The sequence below is a fragment of the Staurois parvus genome, unplaced genomic scaffold (genome assembly GCF_062004578.1).
Source record: "Staurois parvus isolate SC_StPar_1 unplaced genomic scaffold, SC_StPar_1.0 ptg000052l, whole genome shotgun sequence".
Lineage (NCBI taxonomy): Eukaryota > Metazoa > Chordata > Amphibia > Anura > Ranidae > Staurois > Staurois parvus.
In genome coordinates this window covers 7,245,725-7,271,262 of record NW_028317848.1, presented here as the reverse complement: position 1 = coordinate 7,271,262, position 25,538 = coordinate 7,245,725, and the positions used below count along the sequence as shown (strand labels likewise).

The 25,538-nt window shown below is 43.9% G+C and overlaps 1 protein-coding gene across 1 annotated transcript in view; it reads left to right on the top strand.

Annotated features, from left to right (window-relative positions):
• The first annotated feature begins 323 nt into the window (after window positions 1-323).
• Window positions 324-25,538, top strand: part of LOC149470147 (neural-cadherin-like) — a 127,108-nt gene continuing 101,893 nt past the window's right edge. Inside the window, exon 1 of the mRNA XM_089666758.1 lies at window positions 324-920. Coding sequence (XP_089522884.1) covers window positions 344-920 — 577 coding nt within the window. The 5' untranslated portion in view covers window positions 324-343. The remainder of the gene's footprint in view (window positions 921-25,538) is intronic.

The following is a 25,538-nucleotide window of genomic DNA, read 5'->3' as shown; positions in this document are numbered from 1 at the left end:
AGGCTGGAGACATTCAGAGCTGACTAGCTAGATCTGCCGGCTCCTCATCAGGACCGATCCTAGACTCTCCATCGGGACCGATCCCAGACTCTCCATCGGGACCGATCCCAGACTCTCCATCGGGACCGATCCCAGACTCCTCATCGGGACCGATCCCAGACTCCTCATCGGGACCGATCCCAGACTCTCCATCGGGACCGATCCCAGACTCCATCGGCACCGATCCCAGACTCTTCATCGGGACCAATCCCAGACTCCTCATCGGGACCGATCCCAGACTCTCCCGGGCACTATGCGCAGGCGGCCCCCACCCAGTTCTGTGTTGCACTGGGCTGTCCTGGTGATGGTGTCGGACATGCTGTACCAGGCTGCAACTACTGCAGAACTTCCCCAGCTAGCTGTCCATAAAGTCCCGATCCCCCCTCCCGATGGGGCCCCGACTGGTGCTGATGCGAGCTATGAGACGGGTAGAGGACAGGCGGCTCTTCATGGATCCTCCGCATTGGATGTCCTGACTGCTGACCCTGAGCCGACAACCAGCCCCCCGTCCCCGCCTGTCCCCCATATTCATCCTGAACGTCTCCCAGTATCATCGGCACCCACTACTGTCCAATCTGAGCTCAGCGATGCCCGATCACTTCCTTCCCTGCCCCCACTCATCGGCCGATATAGATCGGCCAGGTCCATTCAGCCCTTGGGGGTATCTTCTTCCTACACTGTGAGGGTACCTGCTGGGGGCGCCCTGGGGGAGACGATCTTCACTGTCCCCGATAGGAGGTATCTGGGGAAATGGTTTGAGATCAGCTGGCCCCAGGAGCCCCCGATGAGGATTGAGAGCGGATCTGGTCGGCTGTACCTGACCCAGAAGCTGCAAGGAGGACAGACAGAGGTCCAGGTGAAGGTACACAACCTGGAGCAAGGTGAGAAGGACCTGACATTGTCACCCCCTGGCATCACTGTCATTGTCACCCCCTGTCATCACTGTCATTGACACACACTGTGCAATCGGATTGGACCATATCCCTTAGATCAGCAAATAACTATGTCATGTAAAGACCTGTGCAATTGAAAGAAATTGATTGTATTCTATGTATTATAGTAGAGATATTTACATCTACATAAAAATATATATACACAGTATACATTGTATAGGTTTCTTACACTATATATATATATATATATATATACACACAGTATACATTGTATAGGTTTCTTACTATATATATACACAGTATACATTGTATAGGTTTCTTACAATATATATACACAGTATACATTGTATATGTTTCTTACACTATATATACACACAGTATACATTGTATATGTTTCTTACACTATATATATATACACACAGTATACATTGTATATGTTTCTTACACTATATATATACACAGTATACATTGTATAGGTTTCTTACACTATATACATTATATAGGTTTCTTACACTATATATATACACAGTATACATTGCATAGGTTTCTTACACTATATACATTGTATAGGTTTCTTACACTATATATATACACACAGTATACATTGTATATGTTTCTTACACTATATATATATACACACAGTATACATTGTATAGGTTTCTTACACTATATATATACACAGTATACATTGTATAGGTTTCTTACACTATATATATACACAGTATACATTGTATAGGTTTCTTACACTATATATACACACACAGTTCCAAAGGTAGCCACGGCACTCTATGTTTGAGCCAATTGCCCAGGTGCTCACCCACAAAGAAATCCATGTAAATCCAAAACTGGTTTGAGGCACTCATGGGTCTTCTTGCAGAGCAGGAAGATCAAAAACAAGTGTTTTTATTGTCAGCCTTTCGATGAAGCTGGACTGTCTTGAAAAAGATGGACTGAGCTTCATCGAAAGGCTGACAATAAACACACTGTTGTTTTTGATCTTCCTGCTCTGCAAGAAGACCCATGAGTGCCTCTAAACCAGTTTAAATATACAGTGGGTAAAGAAAATATAATCACCCCCTTTAAAATAATCACATTTTGTTACTTTGCAGCCTGAAATAACAACAGACACAGTTTTTGTTTTATTACAACATGTCATAGAAAAAAAAATCAAAAACAGAATCACAGTGTTGGAAAAAGGATCACCCCCCTTGTGTCAGTATTTTGTTGAACCTCCTTTTGCTTTAATTCCAGCCTTTAGTCTGTTGGGATATGTCGCTAACTTTGCACATATAGACATTGCAATATTTGCCCAATCTTCTTTGCAGAACTGCTCAGGTTCAGTGAAATTTGATGGTGACCGTTTGTGGACTTCGGTCTTCAAGTCTTTCCACAGATTCTCAATGGGGTTTAAGTCTGGGCTCTGACTAGGTCATGCAAGGACATTTGCCCTTTTCTCCTCCAATCACTGTGTGCTCGTTTTTGCTGTGTGCTTTGAGTCATTGTCATGTTGGAAGGTAAACCTTCCTCCCATTGACAACTTTCTGACAGAAGGCAGTGGATTTTTTCTTAAGAATGTTATGGTAATTTACCCCAACCAATTATTCCTTCTATCTGGGCAAGTGCTCCAGTTCCTGCTGCAGAAACCCCCCATAACAGGGTATTACCACCTCCATGCCTTACTGTAGGAATGGTGTTATTTGGATGGTGAGCTGGATTGGATTTCCACCAGACATATCGTTTAGTGTTGAGGACAAATAATTACATTTTAGTCTCATCTGACCAGAACACCTTTTTTCATGTGGCCTCAGAATCTTCAAGGTGCATTTTGGCAAAGCTCAGTTGTGACTTCATGTGGCCTTTCTTGAGGAGTGGCTTTTTTCTTGCAACACTCCCATACAAGCCACATTTGTGGAGAATTTGTGATATTTTTGTCACATGCACAGAATGACCACTCAAATGTCATAAATTCCTGCAACTACTTCAGAGTTACTGTAGGCCTCTAGGGAACCTCTCTGACCAGTTTCCTCCTGGCTCTTTCATCCAGTTTGGAGCGATGTTCTGATCCAGGGAGGGTCTGTGTTGTACCAAATACCTTCCACTTTTTAATATTAGACTTCACTGTGCTTCTAGGTATTGATAAAGCCTTCAACAATGTCTTGTATTCATTTCCTGACTTGGCTTGTGCCTGTTCACAACTTTATCACAGAGATCTTTTGACAGTGCCTTGCCACCCATAGTTGATTATTTGCTTCAATTGCACTTCCAGGGACTGAAATTCTCCAGGAAAGCTCATTTCATGCTGAGCTAATCAAAATGATCACAGCCGATCACAGCTGAAAGTCAAAAGGCTTTGTGTGCCATTGAGAAGGTGGTTAGCTTACTTCATTTCAAGCAGAAACAGTGCTTATACAACTACCGTATTTGCCGGCGTATAAGACGACTGGGCGTATAAGACGACCCCCCTACTTTTCCTGCTAAAATGTAGTGTTTGGGCTATACTCGCCGTATAAGACTACCCCTCTTCCAATGCACACCAGTGGGAGGAATAGTGCCCCATCATTGATGTCAGTGGGAGGAATAGTGCCCCATCATTGGTATCAGTGGGAGGAATAGTGCCCCATCATTGGTATCAGTGGGGGGAATAGGTGCCCCATCATTGGTATCAGTGGCAGGAATGGTGCCCCATCATTGGCATCAGTGGGAGGAATAGTGCCCCATCATTGGTATCAGTGGGGGGGAATAGGTGCCCCATCATTGGTATCAGTGGCAGGAATAGTGCCCCATCATTGGTGTCAGTGGGAGGAATGGTGTCCCATCATTGGTGTCAGTGAGGGGTGGAATAGTGCCCCATCATTGGTGTCAGTGGGGGGAGGAATAGTGCCCCATTGTTGGTGTCAGTGGGGGGGGGAATAGTGCCCCATCGTTGGTGTCAGTGGGGGGGAGGAATAGTGCCCCATCGTTGGTGTCAGTGGGAGGAATAGTGCCCCATCGTTGGTATCAGTGGGAGGAATAGTGCCCCATCATTGGTATCAGTGACACCAATGATGGGGCACTATTCCTCCCACTGAGACTTGCTGACCCTGTTCTCGTATGGTGCTGCTGCAGCCAGCATATGTGGTTGCAGCAGCACCTCTACACAGAGCACTTACCTGCTGCTCCGACACTCAATTTTCGCGGGGCCGCTCGGCTCCGCCCCCTCGCCGGTGATTGGCCGCCTGTGTGCCTTTCCTGAGCTACAGTTCTGGCGGCCAATCACCGGTGAGGAGGCGGAGCCGTGCAGCCGCACGAACATCCAGTGGCCGAACTGAAGGAGACGCCGCGCTTCCTGGACCGGATCGTCGTGGGACTGGATCCAGGTAAGAGACGTCAGCCCCTGCAAACCCCTTTACTTAATGCCGCAGCCCCCCTAACATGTGTACCGACGTATAAGACGACCCCCGACTTTTGAGAAGATTTTCAAGGGTCAAAAAGTCGTCTTCTACGCCGGCAAATACGGTAAATATTAATTAAGTGATTCAAAGGAAAGCAAAATCTTCAAACATTTTTCAGTTTATATAAGGAATGTTTGAGTTTGTAAAGAAGAATACAAACACTGCTATTTTTTTGAACAGACTAATATTCACTTTTCTTCAATTTGTTTAGAGGAACAACACAAATTTGATATATTTTTCTTCATGTTTTGATTTGGAATAGAATGTGTAGTGTTCCCAATGAATTTGTGTGTATGGAAATAAAAGCTATTAGAAGGATTTTGAGCTTTACTCACTTTTTTCAACACACTGCTATTATTTTGAACACAACTGTATATTACATTATATAGGTTTGTTACATACATATACACTATATTGCCAACCGTATTGGACCCGCTCTCCAAATCATTGGATTCAGGTGTTCCAATCACCTCCATGGCCACAGGTGTATAAAATCAAACACCCAGGCATGCAGACTGCTTCTACAAATATTTGTGAAAGAATGAGTTGCTCTCAGAAGCTCAGTGAATTCAAGTGTGGTATTGTGATAGGTTGCCACTTGTGCAATAAGTCCATCTGTGAAATTTCCTGGCTACTAAATATTCTACGGTAACTGTTAGTGGTATTATAACAAAGTGGAAGCAACTGGGAACAACAGCAACTAAGCCACAAAGTGGTAGGCCACGTAAAATGACAGAGCGGGGTCAGCACATGCCGAAGTGCACAGTGCGCAGAAGTCGCCAACTGTCTGCAGTGTCAATAGCTAAAGACCCTCAAACTTTGTGTGGCCTTCAGATAAGCACAACAGTGCATAGAGAGCTTCATGGAATGGGTTTCCATGGCCGAGCAGCTGCATCCAAGACTTACATCACCATGTGCAATACAAAGCATCAGATGCAGTGGTGTAAAGCACGCTGCCACTGGACTCTAGCGCAGTGGAGACGTATTCTTTGTAGTGACCAATCACGCTTCTCTGTCTGGCAATCTGTCTGGCAATCTGATGGACGTGTCTGGGTTTGGCGGTTGCCAGGAGAACGGTACTTGCCTGACTGCATTGTGCGAAGTGTAAAATTTGGTGGAGGGGGGATTATGGTGTGGGGTTGTTTTTCAGGGGTTGGGCTTGGCCCCTTAGTTCCAGTGAAGGGACCATTTAAGGCATCAGCATACCAAGACAATTTCATGCTCCCAACTTTGTGGGAACGGTTTGGCATGGCCCCTTCCTGTCCCAACATGACTGCGCACCAGTGCACAAAGCAAGGTCCATAAAGACATGGATTAGTGAGTTTGGGGTGGAGGAACGTGACTGGCCTGCACAAAGTCCTGACCTCAAGTCCATAGAACATCTTTGGGATGAATTAGAGCAGAGACTGTGAGCCAGGCCTTCTCATCCAACATCTGTGCCTGTCCTAACAAATGCGCTTCTGGAAGAATGGTCAAACATTCCCATAGACACACTCCTGAACCTTGTGAACAGCCTTCCCAGAAGAGTTGAAGCTGCTATAGCTGCAAAGGGCGAGGCAGCTCAATATTGAACGCTACGGACTAAGACTGGGATGCCATTAAAGTCCATGTGCGTGTAAAGGCAGGCATCCCAATATGTATATATTATACATTGTTAGGGTCTGTTTTATCATATATATAGTATACATTTGTTACATTACATATATACAGTATATATATATATATATATTGCATAGGTTTGTTACATTAGGTTTGCTATATTACTTAGCTTTGGTAAATGAGATTGTCCAGGGATTGTCAGAATGAAGTGTGCATTGGCCATCCTACACTTATCAATTCTGCATGCGGTCAACCCTTTGATCCAATGACTTTAATCAATTGAGTGTCTGAAAGTATTGTTGTCTGCAGTACATTCAGTTTGTACTCATCATTCTGATCACTGTAAAAAAAACTGTCCATTTCTCAATCCATCGATCTTCACATACTCCTTAATCTTCAATTCAATCCTGCTAAATTCTTTGGAAGAGTTTTAAATGGTAGTGAAAAAATGTCCATCATTGCCAGATTTTTTTTAGAATATCCTAATAATTGGATTTACATGTATGACGTATATTTATGTCCCAGTCTGTTTGAGAGCAATCATCTTTTGCCTATGAGGATCTTTATGTTAGGCTCTCATTTGGGCAATTTTCTGGCAATTTTATTTTTTTAAATCCTTTTGTTGCAAAATGTCTCAAATGATCGAAGGCATGTTGGTAATAAAAAAGTGAATTTCTGGGGTGTATTTAGGATAGTTGTGTTCATTTTTTAGATTCTTTTTGTATATGTATTTATTTTTCTCAATTTGTGTGCATATTATATTGTTATTTATGAATAGGGGTTATATTTGGATTTTCTCACTATTACTTTTTGCCTTTCTAGAAGACAACAAAAAACATACAACACAAATATAAGGAGACACAGAACAGGTCTAGGATTTTTGAAAAGGACGTCAGTATTCCTTTATTCCTTTACGAGCTATTAAGCATTAAAGCATAGTCCACCTTAACATTTAATAAATGCACCCACATTATTAGTATAAAAAATGTTATGGAAGGGTTGGACCCTTTATCAAGTTTTTATTGTTGGCTGTCTATTGCTGTCACCCACTCTATTTTTCTTGGTGACCTTTGTCACTAATACAGAAAGTGGAAATCCAAAATTTTAGATTTGTCATCGGAGGAAGAGATGAGGGTAAAATCTCTTATGGGGACACATATTCCTGTGAAAACTCTCTAAGATGGGAATTGCATCACTTTGGAGGGATCTATTATCATGTTCTGTTGCACATTCAGGACAGGAAGAAAACGGAAATCTGCCCATTGGGTCACAGGCACCAAAAATAAAATGATAGACATTTAAACCTATCCCTATTCTGTCCAAGACAAACAAAAAAAAAGTTTTGTCTTTTTTTTCCACCAAAATTACTTAAAGCTGAACTGGGGAAAACTAAAAACTAGCAAGACATTCTCCCCTTAAAGCCAGGTATGTCTGTATTATAGCCAAACACTCTCCTTTCAAAACCAGGCATTGCCTCTTCATAGCCAGACGTTCACCCTTCATAGCCTAACATACATACTTTACAGCAAAACATTCTCCCTTCATATAGCCAGACATGATCTCTTCATAGCCCGGTATTCCTTCTTCCTAGGCAACTATTCCATCTTTGTAGCCAAACATTCCTCCTTCATAGACAAACATTCCTCCTTCATAGACAGACATTCCTCCTTCATAGACAGACATTCCTCCTTCATAGACAGACATTCATTCTTCATAGACAGACATTCCACCTTCAAGGCCAGGCATTCCCCCTTCATAGCCAGATATCCCCCTTCATAGCCAGACATCCCCCCTTCATAGCCAGACATCCCCCCCTTCATAGCCAGACATCCCCCCTTCATAGCCAGACATCACCCCTTCATAGCCAGACATCACCCCTTCATAGCCAGACATCACCCCTTCATAGCCAGACATCCCCCCTTCATAGCCAGGCATTCCCTCTTCATAGCCAGACATTCCTTCTTTATGGCCAGATACCCCCCCACCTTTTATAGCCAGACATCCCCCCTTCATAGCCAGACATCCCCCCTTCATAGCCAGACTTTTTACACTGCGAAATACAATATTGTGAATTAACATTTGATTTTTAATGTCAGCTGGCACTGGAAGGTGAGGAGTGCCATTACTGGGTGTAATGAAATTTTAGATCAGCTTTTCCTTGTCTCTCTCTGTCAGTCCATTGTGTGACTCTGATGTCCCCAGCATGAGCTCTAATGACAGGGTATTGACAGCCATTCTGCCCTCAGGGAGGGTCTGTCCATAGACAACACTGGTCAAGGTTATTTGATTTGGTCATCATCCTAAGATGTTACTGCACAGTACGTCTGTATTGTGTCATCCCCATATCATATAATACAAACGCTCAGTTCACAAAGCTTTAAAGTTGATCTCCAGCTGGATTTAAAAAAAAAAACGCTCTTGTAATGACATCTTCCACACACTGCAAGGCTTAAATGTTCATTTATGCATGTGTACCATTAAAAAGCATTCTTACTTAGCATATCCTTCACTCCTGCAGGTTCCCTCCATTTAATTTCTCTTTGGCATTCTGTCCAGAGGTTGTAACTTATACAATGCAGGACCAACTGACCTATACCCAAAGCCCGGAATGTGGAAGAGAACTTCCAGGAAAAAGTGCTTCTTCCTGGTCCCCTGTTAGCCGAGACTAAAGCAAGCCTCGCAGAGGGAGGGGATGCCCAAATGCAAGGGTAGTTTTTCATTTTCTTTTTTTTTCCGTGGAGTTCAGCTTTAACAAAAGGATAAGGCCCCTTCTACACAAAGGGCCCGATCAGGTCCTCCTGTCAATTTTTCAGGTGAACCTGTTTGGACCCTCCATTCATCCCTATGGACCGGTGGGTGTAAACAGACCCCATTACAACCATCTACCTCCAATTCGATCCAGTCTGCTAAAAAAAAAAGAAAAAAGGAGAGATCTGTCTCCCCCCCACCCCCCCTGCCTAGGAGGATCGGAGGGTAGTTGGGTGTAAACAGACAACAGGGTCCATTTATTTGTATCTACATTACCCATGGAGAGAAGAACAAAAAGGGCAAAGCAGAAGAAAGGTATAAAAGGGCAACAGAGTTTGATCGGCGTGTAAGAATGGGTGCACAGATCAGGATGCTCAGGCCCCGTGTCCAGATTGGTGCCCTCCCAGCTCTGCATGCACCTCAGCAGAAAAAAAATTAAGTGAACAAATGCATGGGGCCGAACGCCTATGTGAATGAGCCCAAGATGTATTTTCAGAAGTTGTTAATTTCTTTAAATCTGCATATTTCATTAAGTGAATGCTATGAACATTCTTGTTCAGACACTTCATGTTATGGGATGATATCTATCACCAAGTTGCCATGGCAACACAAATTACGCGGACATGATCCATTGTTGTCACCATCAGTTATCCAGTCCAGAGCAACATAGTTACATAGTTAGTCTGGCTGAAAAAAGACAAAAGTCCATCCAGTTCAACCATTTAAAAAGAAAAAAAAAAGTTATAATCCTACACCCACAGTTGATGATTATTATTATACAGGATTTATATAGCGCCAATAGTTTGCTCAGCGCTTTACAATATAATGGGAGACAATACAGCAACAATACAGTTCAATAAAAGAGGGATAGGAGGGCCCTGCTCCTTGGAGCTTACAATCTAGGAGGGAGGGGCTAGTGGTACAAAAGGTAGTAACTGTGGGGGATGGACTGGTAGGAGGTGTAGAAGATTCCATTATTAGCTGAGGGCAGGATAGGCTTCCCTGAAGAGATAGGTTTTCAGAGATCATCTAAAAGTGAGCAGAGTAGGAGATAGTCTGCTAAATTGGGGTAGAGAGCTCCAGAGGATGGGGTAAACTCTGGAGAAGTCCTGGAGACAAGCATGGGAGGTGGAGACAAGAGAGCTAAAGAGCAGGAGGTCATGCGAGGAGTGGAGAGTACGGTTTGGGTGATATTTGGAGACAATATTGGTGATGTAATTTGGGGCAGAGTTATAAATGGCTTTATATGTTATTGTTAATGTTTTGAATTTTATCCGTTGGGCAACGGGAAGCCAGTGGAGGGATTGGCAGAGAGGGGTGGCAGATACAGAACGGTTAGTAAGGTGGATGAGTCTGGCAGCAGCATTCATGATAGACTGAAGAGGGGATAGCCTACGATGAGGTAGGCCAATGAGGAGGGAGTTACAATAGTCAAGGTGAGAGATAACAAGGGAGTGAATAAGTTGCTTAGTGGTTTCCGGGGTTAGGAACGGGCGTATCTTGGAGATGTTGCGGAGGTGAAGTCTACACGATTTGGACAGCGATTAGATTTGGGCCTGAAAGGACAGATCGGTGTCCAGGTTTACACCTAGTACCCTGGCATGAGGGGAGGGACTGATGACTGTGTTATTGATCTTGATGGAGAAGTCAGGGGTGGGGGCACGGGCTGGGGGGAATACTAAGAGCTCAATTTTTGAAAGATTGAGTTTGAGGAAGTAGAGTGACATCCGTGCCGATATGTCGCTTAGTAGGTTAGTAATGCGAGAGGAGACTGAAGGGGTGAGGTGAGTTCTCCCATCCTATGGAACTCTCTACCCCAATGTGTCCGGCTGTCTCCTAATCTAGCCACCTTTAGACGATCCCTGAAAACCCTTTCTCTTTAAAGAAGTCTATCCTGCTTCTACCTAGTAAACCGCCATTTATTTCCTCCATCAGCTCATCCCCCACAGCTATTACCTTTTGTATCAATCAACCCTTTCTCCTAGATTGTAAGCTCTAATGAGCCGGGTCCTCTGTTTCCTCCTGTACCAAATTGTGTTGTAACTGTAATGTGCACCTTCATTTTGTAAAACGCTGCACAAACTGTTGGCGCTATATAAATCCTGTATAATAATAAATATTAATGATACACAGTGGTTTATCAAAGTAAATGTTCTCCAGCCTGAATGTACATCTACTTTAATGCTTGTCTGGCACCAAACACCCTGTGCTGCTAAGAACCAAGAATGTGTTCGCTATATCTTACTCCACCCCGTACATCCACCTCTCACCAGCAATAACAAAGGAATGTTTAGTCCAGGGTGACTGTTTGGTGTGGTGACTATAAATAATATTTAGTAATTAGCTCCCAGCCGTTTCATATGGCTCCTGTTTATATTAGCAGAGTCTGGGGTGACTGTCAGTACAAGTACACTATACTAATATGGTCACATCTGCGTGGCGTCCCCAGAGAGTTCACGTTGGGCCAGTCACCTGACCTGCACCTCGGCACTGCGAGCTCTTCGGTTTATAAACAGGAAAAAGGTAACTTGCCTATACCGAACCCGGGATTTGTTTTCTTTAGATGTGTCTGTGGGGTTATTAATGGCTGCCTTACCGAGAACTGTTTATCCTCAGCAGAGGTATGGCTGTTGTGGAAAAGCAAGAGCTCGTTCACACCACACAGAACACGTTATCATGTGTATAACATGTGTGTGCTGATGTGCGGGGTCAACACGCGCTGTGATGTGTTGGTGAAATGCACTTCACTTCTTGCTTTTTTTTATTCCTTCCTTTCCTAAAAACTTCTGTGTCATTCTATGAGCTGCAATGTGTTGCCACACATATTTATTTTACTTCCATTATGCATTTGTCTGTGTGCTTGGAGTTCAGCTCTCAGATTGTGCACATGTGTACTCAGGGCTGTGGATTCCAGGCCAGCAGGGGGGGCCCAGACAGCTGGCTGCATTGGGGGTGGGCAGGGAGGGTGATCAACAAAGCAGGCGGGGAGATTACTGGAACCGATCCCCTGTATGGCCTGCTGCAGCTGAGAGCTGGCTTCTTCTCCTCTCCCTCCCGCTGGCTTTCAGCTGCTGCAGAGAGAGACGTACAGGGGATCAGTTCCACTAATTGCCCCCCCTTCCCGGCACACCGATCACGCTGCCTGTGCACCATACATTTCCTTGTGCTACCGAGGCCCCCCTGTGTGCCCCCCTACTCTAGCAGTGCTGCCATATTTCCTTCATTCCTTCCCGCCAGCAGCTGCAAGCACACAAAAAGTTCAGGATGGAGAGTGGGAGAAGGAGCCAGTAAAAATGTTATTTTACCAGCCCTCCCATTCCTGAATGAACACAATGAGTGATTGGTACCAATCACACACTATGTTTATTCACAACTGAAGCATAGTAAACTGTTTTGTTTTTTCTTGGGGGGGAGAGCTGTATGGGGCCCTGTGGTTTCCAACAGCAGCCCTGTGTGTAGTACAGTGCATTTTGTGGGATGGTGTGCTGAGATTTTTCCAAGGTTCACTTGTACACTCATTTGAAGGATCAGAAGCACATTCAGCATACGTGACCATAACCCCAAACCTCTATGTGATATCAGACACTTTTTTGGGGAAGGGGTGGACTGAGGGGTACCAGATGCAGCTATTAGATGATTAGGATTGCAGCTTCAAATACAACCCTTTGCTGCTCTCCTGGATAACTTTAAGGGACACAATAGAATGCTGAGTGATCACTTTTTCAGGCGCTTACAGGGGTTAGACAAAAAATGGAAACACTACATGATTTGCAGGTGTGAAAGTGACAACATGTTTCGCATTGAAAGTAGAAATGATGTAACATTCATTTGCTTCCGCTGTGTGATGAGACACCTCAGGGGGGAAACATCACTTTCATCATTTACTGCGTGCCCTGCTAGTAATAGAGAGTCATGTCAGAGCTTACTGAGCTTCAAAGAGGGCAAATTGTTGGTTCCTACTTACCTGGTGCCTATGTGACTGAAGTTTTCAATGTATTTGCCGTGTGGCGAGGTACAGTATCAAAGGTGATGACAGCATATACAGTTTCCGGGATAAGCATAAGCGCGGTTGATGTGGTCAACTGACCGAAAGACACAAAAGGACACAGTGGGGTTTATTTACTAAAGCTGGAGAGTCCAAAATCAGACTCCCTTCTGCATAGAAACCAATCAGCTTTCAGGTTTCATTGCCAAAGCTTCATTGAACAAGCTGAGGTTAGAAGCTGATTGGTTTCTATGCAGAAGGGAGTCTGATTTTGGACTCTCCAGCTTTAGTAAATAAACCCCAGTGTGTCTCAGTCACATAGCAGGGCAAGAATTACTGATCCCTATTTATTGTTATCAGATCCACTTCTGCTTAATTTAATTCTATAACCAAAAGTCTTTCTTTTCTTTAATTTTTTTTCTTTGAACCTGCAATGAAATCTAAGTAAATTGCAAATCAGAAATGACAAACCAGCTTGGTTTCTAAATCTCCAACATTAAGCACATTTTCACATTTGTTACCACTTTTGCAGGGGATTTCTAAGACCAAACAGACAAGGGGCATCTCTGGGCACACAGATTAAAATAGAAGAATACCATGATGACCACTTTGTAACAAATCTAAGACTAATATAATCTTGTTAACTTCATGAAAATGAATTTGTCTAAAAACTGTAATGTCATATCATAAAATGAATAATGGAAAGTAGATAAAATGACACAACCTTCCAAAACTGTATAATATATAAACTGTATCATCTCTATATCTCAAAAGAGACCAAAGGTACTTAATGGAAGACCTGGGGCACATGCCCCAGGTGCCATGGTCTAGCAACAAACCCTGTATGTTGGCACTGACCCAAGATGAACGTCTGATATGGAAAAACACCAACAAATAAGTCCTAATTTATTACCAGATAATTCCACACCACAATAAACAGTCTGCGAGGAGGTATACCACGGGAGGGAAATCGTTTCAATGATGAAGTGAAGTGGTTTTAAATGATGTCAGGAATGTCAAATCCCCCCAACCTGGAAGCAATAGAGACTCTGAAAAACTCCTTTGTGGATTTATGAACATGAATAAACATCTAGACGTGACTTTGTTCACATTCACTGACTAAGGCTTACTTTTAATTATGGCTTCAATAAGGTCCATTGCCAGGAAAATCCACCCAGGGAAATATGGAGAGGCTTTGGTGGCCACTCTGAACAGAAACTTAACCATGCTTAAGGGATTAAACAGTTCTCGAAAATGTCCCATATTAAACTCCTGCATCTGACTAATCCATGGACGGGGTCCTTCTCTCTGCTGAAAAGAAGAGCCATTCCTAAATGAAAGGAGAGGGGAAGAGGGCTCTTCGATCCTCATCACTTGGTGACTGCTCAAGTCTTATGAGATTAAACAAGATTTTCCTTGTCTGGTTTCCTTTGTTGGTCCCTTTTTTCTCCTAGGAGTCTCCATATGTCATTGATGCTTGAGAATCATAAACATTTAAATGAATCAAATGAAAATGTTTATTCTAATAAGAACACATAGCAGAATCGCAGTGATATTGTGCATGGTGTCCCTCACCACACGATATTCCAATCACTACAATTGCCCATATTGTGTCATTTCAAGAGACTTTTTCTATGTTATTAAATCTTTAGCTTTCTCAAATAATACCTGGTAATTCTGCCATAAAGGTTCTTGTTTAGGCATTTTCTGTTATAGGGTGACAGCTTATGTGTTGTCACTTCCACCCAACATAGAGAGTACTAGCAGCCATTCCAGCACTCATTTCATAGGCATGGTGCATGCACAAGTGTCACCTTCTTGAAGCTGTACTAGAGAAATGATGTACAGCAAATTTTGCAGTGACTGCATGTAGATAGGAAGTGGCTGCAAAGAGGCAAAAGGAGATATGCAACACTGAGATGAAACAAAAGATTCTGGATCTTTCCCCAGCTTGGAACTCAGGAGCCGATTCAAGTTTAGGAGTCAGAGTATGTGAGAGAATAGGCTATTGAGTGATTCTCTCTTTCTAAAATTAGAAATTAAAATTCCAGGTGGACTGACCTTCCAGTATAACATTTCATAATATTAATAATAATACATATTCAGTAAATATTCCTTTTAAAGCAACCTGTCATAATTCACAGTAAAATGACAGGTTCTCCTAATTACACCTTCTTTCCCCATCTTTGACTTCAGATCCTCTCTTCCCAGGATACAACACTTGGGACCTGAGCAGCCACTCATTAGTCTAAAAAAAAATGCTTTAAATATTTGCCTTCTTCCAGATCCTATAAATGATCTCTGTTCATGAAGAAGGTAAGATATGGTGGATTGATTTTAATTCCCAGAGTTCCCTGTCAGCTCACTGATATATTCATGCCATATTGGCTAATGTTATAATAATAAAATGTCTATTGTCTACAGCGGACATTCTCAATTTTAGAGTTCCTCCAGATCTTGCTAGAGTATCTTGAACTGTGGCTCATCTGATGGTGCCTACATAGTCCCAGGACTAGCACTACTTGGCAAAACCAGCAGTATGAGCCAAGTTATTTTTTTATCATTATTTATTTTAGCTGTCTGGAGGGTTGGGTGTATTTATTTTTTTATTAAATGTAATTATATGGCGCCGTCAATTTACGCAGAGCTTTACATATATATTGTACATTCACATCAGTCCCTAACCTTCAAGGAGCATACAATCTAAGGTCCCTAACTTACATTCATACATACACATACTAGGGCCAATTTAGATAGGATCCAAATAACCTACTATGATCACCACTGCATGGATTGCATTATTCCTACTAACCACCAATTTAAAGCGGAGTTCCAGCTGATTAAAAAAAAAATAAAAGTCAGCAGCTACAAAAACTGTAGCTGATGACTTTTAAACTACAGCCACTTACCTGTCCCTCGGTCCAGCGGTGTCCTCACCACCACTGGTCTTACCAGCCGTCTTCTCTCCCTGGCTCCAGCATCTTCAGTGTAGGCACCCGGCTGTGACAGCTTGCAGTTTCACAGCCGGGTGCCCACTGCATATGCACGAGGAGCGCTGTGCTGTGTGAATGGTCTCGTAGTCTTCCGGGATCTGTCATGTGTCCCAGAAGACTTCGGGGAGGGAGGGGGGAGGACAACTTCCGCTTCTGATCGCCTTAGGTGATCGCAGCGGAAGTGGGAGCAGGTACCTGTCAATTTTGAGTACCCGTTCCCCAAAGGTGTCAATCCTTAACAGGGAGTGGGGGACAATGCATTAAAGTGGAATGTCCCCTTTTGGGTGGATCTCCACTTTAAGGGACATTTCCCCTTGACATCCAATGAATTGGTTTAAGTAAGGGTTCCCTGAGACCTAAAAATTATTTTTGGGATTCCTCTGTGGTAAAAAGGTTCAGAGAGACTGGTCTGGGGTATATACTTTATATTGGCAGTTCTTATAAGGCAGGGGTGTTCAACCTGTGGCCCTTGGAGCCCTCTGATGTTGCCCTTGGAGCCCTCTGATGTGGCCCTTGACCAGGGGCAGACTGACCATTTGGAAACTCGGGCACTGCTCGAGGGCTTGGGGTCAGTAAGGGGGCCCCATGAGATGCCCCTGGTTCCTTTTTCATAGGCTTTTTTGAATTTGGGCAAGGACACAGGGGCCCCATGATCCCCTATTGCCCGGGGGCCCCATGAGTTGTCAGTCTGCCCTTGACCTCAAACCAGGGAAACATACTTTTATTATAACCTGTGGGTTTGGTGCGCTTTCAGAAAGTGCACCACACCCGCAAGATATAATAGAAGTCTACGGCAAAGCGCAGCAAACCCACAGGAAACTGCAGGTGCACTGTGCTGCATCTGTGGTGCGGGTAAACCTCAGCGCATCAGTGTGAAAGCAAGCTTACAGGGGGGGTCAGGACTGTAAGAAATCATTTACATTTGTACTTTGGGGGGCTGTAAAACATAGTTGACATGTTTTTTTACCACACTCCCCCCCCACCACCACTGTGTAGCGTCATAGGTCGCAATGGTGACCCCTTCCCTATGCTCCAGGGGGCCTGTGCTGGCTCCTTGTCACATTTAGACAGGAGTAGCGTCAGGGATGACATACACAGGAACGATCTGCTTCATTTTCCTCTTGTAACCATTGACAGCTGGTTTCTTCTCCTCTCCCTCCCGCCAGAATTCAGAAGATGCAGGAGAAAGATGTGCAAAGGCAATGAAAAATAAAAATGTGATATTCTGAACCATTTCATTTCATTGTGGCCCGAGACTGGTTACCAAATCACTTAGGTGGCCCTCGCTCTTCAAAAGGTTGAGAACCCCTGTTATAAGATATAACTATTTAAATTAATATATATTCGTTGAATTCTGTTACATTGTTGTGGTAAACAGTAAACCAGACAATGTGGTAAATCGAGTTTCCTAATTATCCCAAGGATTTTTCTCTGCATGCCTTTTCCACGTAAGTGATTGCTGTTGTAATGAAATGTCCTGCGCTCTCATTCCCGCATCATAAGTGTTTTCTGCCTGATAGCCTTAAAACTATGAGACGGGACCGGTGTGCCTTCATACATGACCAGGCACTGCTAATCCAAGCACAATAGCAATGGTCTTACTTGTGTGGTCCAGGTGGGCTCATGGTGGGTGCTTTGTATCCAGGAAGTGGATTTGTGTTAGTCATTTTGTTCATCAAGCTTGATCAAAGCATCCGGAAGGGTTTTCCCAACCAGTGGGATAAAGCATGATGTCTTTTTGCATGTGTTGCTAATTTTCTTGCTATGGTTTTAGAAATGGCAGCTTTGCACTGTAATTATTGCTTGAATAGTATTCATGACAATAATAGGCACACAGATGTGACAGATGTTTAGATATCAGTGCTGCCGTTGTTTTAAACATCTAGATGAGAGTAAAGCTGGCCATACATGGATTAAAATTTGGCAGGTTTGGCAGGTTCAGCAGGAATCGGCTGAATTTCAATCCCTGTATCGGCATTGTGGTTTTACAGAATCAATCTACTGATCGACTTCTGTACAATCACCCTGTTAGATTTGTTTTCCACTCAATCAGCACTGCAGGCTTTAGCCAGCAGCACTGATCAATGTAGTCTGATGGTGGGCAGGTCTCTCCACTACCAGAATATAAAGGCACAACAGGAGGATTCAATGTGGATGGGGGAAATTAATTAATCTATGGACTGCCTTAAACTGGAATGACACCTAGATTTTCATTTGAAATATGTTGTTTTCAGAAAGTTTTCTGATTATCTAACAGTTAAAGAGGACCCCCGTCCTCTACAGAAAAAGGACAATAGTCGAATATACTTGTAGTGTACATAAACAGGTACACTTACCTATGTGGTTGCTTCATTTTTCTCTTACTGTTCCTTTTATAGGCTGCCTCTGTGCAGCCCGTATCCCTGCTCCCACACCACCATTTTTAAAATGTGTTATACTGCATGTGTCAGGGATCCTGCAGCGGTAGCCTCTAGCACTCCACAGACCGGAATCCCCCAAGGCGCAGAATCTAAGCTCCGACCTGCTTGTTCACCAGAGCCCCTGATGGTGGGGATGGACTTGGAGCAGGCCGAGACCAGGTCGCGGCCCCTGGGTTCACCCAGCTGTGGTAGAGGCACCGTTGAAAGTGTATAGCGGGTAAGAATCTGATGTGAGGAGGTAACTGAAGCAGCGTCGGGCAGGCCGGGTCGGTAACAGTGGTGGTGGTGTAGTACAGAATCAGCAGGCAGAGGGATAAACAGGTCACAAGCCGGGTTCGTCAACAGGAGGTCAGAACGTATGGGGTTAAGCAGGAGAATGGTCAGACAAAGCCAGGGATCAGAGCAGGAGACGGACAGCAAATCAGGATCAGGCAGGGTCGGCAACAAACAATCTACTCACAGGAACTCAGGAACACAGATAAGACCATACGGCACTTGAGCATTGCAAGAGCCGGGTTTAAATAGTCCGCCCGACTCCTGACAGGCGCTCCTGGGTCCTAGTGCTTGCCCAGCGCCGTAATTTGTGACAGGCGCACATGGGTCCTAGTGCCCGCCTGCCTGTACGTTTTGTCAGGATTCTACGCATGTGCAGATTCGATCGCTGCGGTGATCTTCCCATTCCCTGACAGCGTGTGTGCAAAATGGAGCACATGATGTCATGCACCTCGTGTATGCCTTACAACATTATAGACATCTGTGGGTTTTTTTTTTAAAAGCCTTCCCTCAGGATGTTGCAGCATCAACAAATGAGTGTAATGCCGTACTGTGCTTGCGCAAGATGAAGCACAGGACCTCATGCTCTTCATATCGCACATACAAGATCCCGCAGCTTAGATATGAGATTTCCCTGAAGGCACTAGTGATGTTGCCTTCTCAGGGGGCATCTGTGCAACCGTGGCTATGTCACAGATGGTGTACAGAACGCCTCCTGAAAATGTTATTTCCTGCTTGTGTGATTAGCTCACTGATTTTCCCAAGTGCAAACCAGATTTTGAGCATCCCATGCAACAAAAATTTAATTTTCGATGAGATACTCTTAAAGGGAAAACACATCTAAAGTGATGCAGACCCCACCAATTTCCTAATTAGAGCCCTGCAGGTGCAGCAGCTGATTGATAATTGTAAAACCACTCCCATTCACATTCACTTTGAACATGGACACAGACAAACAGCTATTTCTTCACAATAAAAATGTAGGAATCCGCTACAAGGTTTGGTAAAATCCCTGCAATGTATATAGATCACCCACAGGGGAATGTTTTTTTTTTCTCAAAAGTGGAGTTACTTTTTATACTTCAATATTTTTATTGAGAATTGTTTTACAGTGGTATGCATAGGAACAATAACATTTCTGCCCACATGGCAAAATGGTGAGAATAAACAAAGTCATAGAACATATACTGTAAGCATATATATATATATAAAAACCAGCATTCTCCCCAGGTAGCAAATGTTCCAACAGACGATGGACAAGGGCATTGCCAGAGAAATTAACCACCAATATAAAACCCCAATTCAAAAGAAAAAAAGTTAAGAATAGGGAAATAGAAAGAAAAGATCTAGGATAAGACAAGGAGGAGAGAAGAAAAGAAAAAGACAAAAAAAAAGGGGGGGGGGGAGGGAGAAAATGAGAGAGTCAGCTGCGGCGTTGTTAAGCAATGGAGATATATCTGATACATCATTATTGACAATGCTAGTTAACTTATCATTTACCATTATCCAATTGAGGTTTTTGTTTAACCCCGTCTAGCGGAATCAATGATTGTCTCCAACTTCTAGCTATGGTAATACGTGCCGCCAGTAAGAGGTAATGAATTAGTTTAGTCGATTTTTTGGGAACGGTAGTAGGTAGCAGATGAAATAAGGCCACATCCGGTGTTCTACGAATATTAATTCCCGTAAACGAGTAGATAAAATTAAACATTCGGATCCAACATCTATTCACTATCGGACATTTCCACCAAATATGGAACATAGTTCCCTCTTGTCTGCAGTGCCGGAAGCAACTAGGTGATACTGAAGGAAATATTTTAGCGAGGCGCGTAGGAGCCAAGTACCAACAAAGTAGCGTTTTGTAATTGGATTTAATAAGAGCAGTATTAATTGATATCTTTGATAGAGAATGGGCCGCAGTCTGCCAAGTTTCCAGATCTAAGGAGCTATTCAAGTCCCTTTCCCATTGAGTCATATAGGATAATTTAGTGAGAGGACCGACAAGGGAAGCATAGACAATGGACAAACGACCCCTCATCAACCCAGTTGTCCCACAGGAGACTTCTAAAGGAGTGAGTGTACAAGGTTCCGCGATTAATTTAGGTTGGCTAGAGATAAATTAGATAATTTGATAATAGCGAAACAATTCTCCGGGAGGCATCTGGTACTGCATCAGAAAACACTGGAGAGACCGAGGAAGAAGTCCATCCAGGAAATCTCCAATACTCAGCAAACCCTTATTCAACCACCATTGAAATACTGATGGTGACACCCCAGGAATAAACTCAGGTTTATAAAAAACTGGAACTAATGGAGTATGTGGGGAGAAGAAAGGTTTGTGAGCCCGCCATCTGTCCCAAACCATCAACGAATAGGACAGCGTAGGACACAAAATAGGAGGACGTAAGCGACTGGGGAGCCACATAAGAGCACCAATAGCATAAGGATGGCAGGATAAGGCCTCAATGCCAACCTACTGGGGGAGATAACCCCTGGCTGTAGTACAAGTTAACTGTGCTATCTGAGCTGCATGAAAATAAGCTAGGAGATTAGGAAGTCCCAAACCGCCATGCTTCTTTAGGGAAAAGAGAGTTGACCTGTTGACCCTAGGACGCTTTCCCCTCCGGATAAATCTAGAGACTGCAGCCTGTAATAGTAGCAGTTCCAGTTTGGGAACCATGATCGGTAACGTCCTAAAGTAGTACAATAGGTGCGGTAAAAAAAGTCATTTTAATAGAGTGGATTCTACCAAACCAGGAAAGTGGGAGATCCTGCCATTCTAGTAAATCAGATTTAAGTTGCTTGAAGAGCGGAAGATAATTGGTCTTGTACAAGGATGAAAAAGATTTCGTGAGGTGAATCCCCAGATAGGGGAGAGAACGAGGGGCCCACTGGAAATCAAAATTGTCCTGAAGGTAACGAACCTCCGAGTCAGGCAACAAAATATTTAAGGGAATTGTTTTAGAGGAAATAAGAGTAAGACCAGAGGCCTCTGAGAAACGATGAAACAGGTGAAGGAGACCGGATAAAGAAGTGCGAGGATCAGATATGTACATAAGGACATCATCAGCAAATAGAGCGCATTTATGATTCCACTGACCGCAGCGGATGCCCGAAATAGTGGGATCAGAGCGAATGGAGATCGCAAGCGGTTCCATTGCCAGAGCGAATAATAGTGGCGAGAAAGGACAACCCTGTCTAGTACCACGCCCTATCGACAGGGAGGCTGACTTATAACCACGAATGGAAACTTGAGCCGAAGGATTAGAATAGAGGGCCCGTAGCAAGATCGTGAAAGAAGGGCCAAACCTATCTAACATCTGAAATAGGTAGTCCCACGATAGACTGTCAAACGCTTTATGAATATCCAACGATAACAATAAAATTTCCCTCTGTGAAGATTTGTCCCAATTAGAATGTACGGCTGACAGCAAAGCTAAAGTCCAGCGAATTTGGTCAGATGTTTGTTGACCGCTGATAAATCCTGACTGATCATCATGAACATACAGTGCTAGGAATTTATGGAGGCGTAAGGCCAAAATTTTAGTGAGAATCTTTAGATCACAATTAATGAGATAAGCCGGTAATTGGAAACTATAGAAACATCTTTGAGGGGTTTGGGGATGACACTATTGAAAGCCTTATTTTCGTCGGGGGGCACCAGTCCCCCATCCCGTAGATAATTAAAATATTGAACCATATGGGGAACCAGGATATCAGGGAAAACTTTGTAATAATTGTGAGGAAGACCATCCAGTCCTGGGGTGTCAGAGCCTGGGATCGAACCTGGTCCTTCTACAGTGGGAGGCAATGTCTCTTCTCACTGAGCTATCTGGAATGCTGGACAGCTCCCTTGACAATTCTTGGATAATCCTGCCTTGTGCCTTGATTTCTCTTGAACCTTGAACTCCTTGCTCCTCCCATGAACTTCCTTATAAAAGCCATGTCCATGCACTTCCTCCTTGCCAGATTATTGTGCCTTACCAGCCAATATCCCGCTTACTGTTCCTGCTGCTGTCTTCATCTACGTTACCGACCTTTGGCTTGCTACTGACTACGATTCTGCCTCATCCTATCTACTACCATTGGTGACCGACCCTTGGCTTGTGACTGACTCCGCTTCTGTTTGATCCCTGAACTGTTTGATCTGCTTTTGGTTTCCAGCCTACTCATTCCCTGGTGGGGTGATCCTGAGATCTGCGACCTGGCATTCACACGCAGCCAAATCCATCTCCACCATTAGGAGCTCTGGGGAAGACCGGTGGAGGCTTAGACCCCGCACCTCAGGTGAGCTTGCGTCATTCCCAGGGTGGGCCGCTGGTGTACCGATCCTGCTGGTTTCAGGTAAGCCTTACAACTGCTGTAGCAACTGGTCTCTGAACCTGACCTAATATCGTGACATGGGGATTTATAAGGAGCAAGAGATTTCAAAGCATCCCTAATCTCTTCACACGAAATGGGCCATTCCATTGACTCCCTATGAGCCTCCTGGAGACAGGGAAGAGAAACAGAACTCAAGAAGGAGTCAAAAGACGAAGAAGCACCTCCCTGAGGCGTACTATAAAGTTCAGTGTAAAAAGAGTGAAATTTCCGAAGATTCTTACCCGGATCTTGGGATAAAGTGCCGTCGTCTAATCTGAGCTTAGGAAGGGCCGTTTGAGAATGTCTGGGAGTCAACTTGCAGGCTAGAAGGTCATTTCGGACTTTTTTAAGTCATGGAGCTGAATAATAAACCCCCTAACCAAGGCGTTATGGGCTGCCCAGTTAATGGCCGGGTTCGTATCCTCTGACTTATTAAGTTCAAAGTACATTTGTAAGTGAGAGGAGATGTCCTGACAATTGGAAGAATTACCCAAAATAGATTCATTAAGGCACCAACAATAAGCAGTCCTACCAAGCAGCCCGAATGACAATGTTTTAGAAATCGGGTCATGGTCGGACCAAGGCGTGGAGAGGATTTTAGCAGTGAGGAGTCTATGGAGTGAATGTGTATGAAGAAATATATGGTCAATGCGAGAATAACAATTATGAGCCCTAGAGTAATGGGAATAGTCTCGAGAGGTTGGGTTAGCCTGCCTCCAAGCATCAACAAAGTCAAACCGATACAATAGTTGGGCCAATTTACGGCTTTGTCTAGAAGGAGGCTGAAGCACGGTGGTTCGGGAACGGTCCAAAATCTGATCTAAAGCTAAGTTAGAGTCACCAGCCAGAATGACATCGCCTTCGAATTTGCTAGCCATAGAGTTCAATAGGGAATTACAAAATGCCACCTGGTTGGTATTTGGAGGGTAGTAAATTAAAAAATTAATCAAGTGTCCCCCTAGGTGTCCTTGCACAAGAAGATACCGTCCCTCCTTATCCCGGATAACTTTAGATTCGGTAAAGGGAAGACGGCGAGATAAGCAAAGAGCAGCCCCCCGTTTCTTCTCTGAGGCATTAGCAAAATAACAGACAGGATAATCCTTATGTACGTATCGTGGGGTAAATGAAGGTGGGAAATGCCAATTTACGGCTTTGTCTAGAAGGAGGCTGAAGCACGGCGGTTCGGGAACGGTCCAAAATCTGATCTAAAGCTAAGTTAGAGTCACCAGCCAGAATGACATCGCCTTTGAATTTGCTAGCCATAGAGTTCAATAGGGAATTACAAAATGCCACCTGGTTGGTATTTGGAGTGTAGTAAATTAAAAAATTAATCAAGTGTCCCCCTCAGGTGTCCTTGCACAAGAAGATACCGTCCCTCCTTATCCCGGATAACTTTAGATTCGGTAAAGGGAAGACGGCGAGATAAGCAAAGAGCAACCCCCCGTTTCTTCTCTGAGGCATTAGCAAAATAACAGACAGGATAATCCTTATGTACATATCGTGGGGTAAATGAAGGTGGGAAATGCGTCTCCTGTAGGGCGACTATATCCGCCCCAAAAGAGCGGTATGAATTAAAGGCCTTTATGCATTTGTAGGGGGAGTTAAGTCCCTGAACATTATGAGAAAGTAGACGGATCGTTCCGCTATGAGATCGTAGGGAAGACATAATCGGCAATTTAAAAAACTAGATAGAATAGGGACCCTGCGCTCCTGGAGCATAAAAAGGGTCCAAAGGATCCAGATACGCCGATGGCTGACCCCGGGAGAGAAAAAAAAAATTAGGGTGAACAATAAAAGAAAAGAGAGGAAGGAAAAAAGAAGGAAAAAGAGACATTTGGAATAGAGAAATCCTCATTTCAGGCAACCGAAGGTGGTATACAAACTTTTGTAACATAAGCAAATCAAACTTCACACCCGTAGTAGCAGAGCAATAGCCCTGCAAAGGAATGGGTCCACCCGGAGAAAACAACTCAGGGAAGAGTCTTCCAATCAGGGAGGGTGCATAGACACTCCCCGGAACCAACAACAACCCACCAATAACATAACAATTAGTAGTCAAAAATGCAACCGATCCCTCCAATAAAGAAATCAGCATGTAAATAAGAGGTAACCCTAAGGCCCTCACCCCGCCAAACCTCCCACAACAGCAGAAAAGTAGTGGTCAATGTTCCCGAGGAACCACTGAGAGGCCACCACCCAACCATGGAAGAAAAAGAAAAAAAAAAACACCCAAGGAGTCCCATGAAAAGCTGTAGAAACTTAGGAAGTCTGCTTGGGTGATTTCCGCGGCCTGGTCTTTCGAGGATTTGAAGCAGTCCCCAAAGGTGAGAGCGACTGAGGTCAAGAAGCCGATCTTGCTGGGGAATGAGATGTAGAACTCTGAGATATAATGCCCAATTGAAATAACAATTGCTCGCCATCCTGGAATGTGGAGAACCCATAAGACTTTCCATTAAGATTGAATTGTAGGCAAAAGGGGAAGGTCCAGCGATACCGGATACCCTTCTGCACCAAATGGGAAAGTAGAGGCTTAAAGGATTGCCGTTTCTGGATAGTAGTTGGAGAAACATCAGCAAAAATTTGTATCTTATGACCTTCAAAATCCAGATCCGGAGTCTCTCTGCTATACTTCATTGCCGCTTCCTTGACCTGGAAAAAATGAGGCTTTACGATGATATCTCTAGGAGGCCCGCCTTGTCTAGGGGGGATCAGCGCTTTGTGGATACGATCGATTTTAGTATGGAGATCATCGATATCGGGTATTGCAGATCGCATGAGGGTGTGTGCGCAGCTAG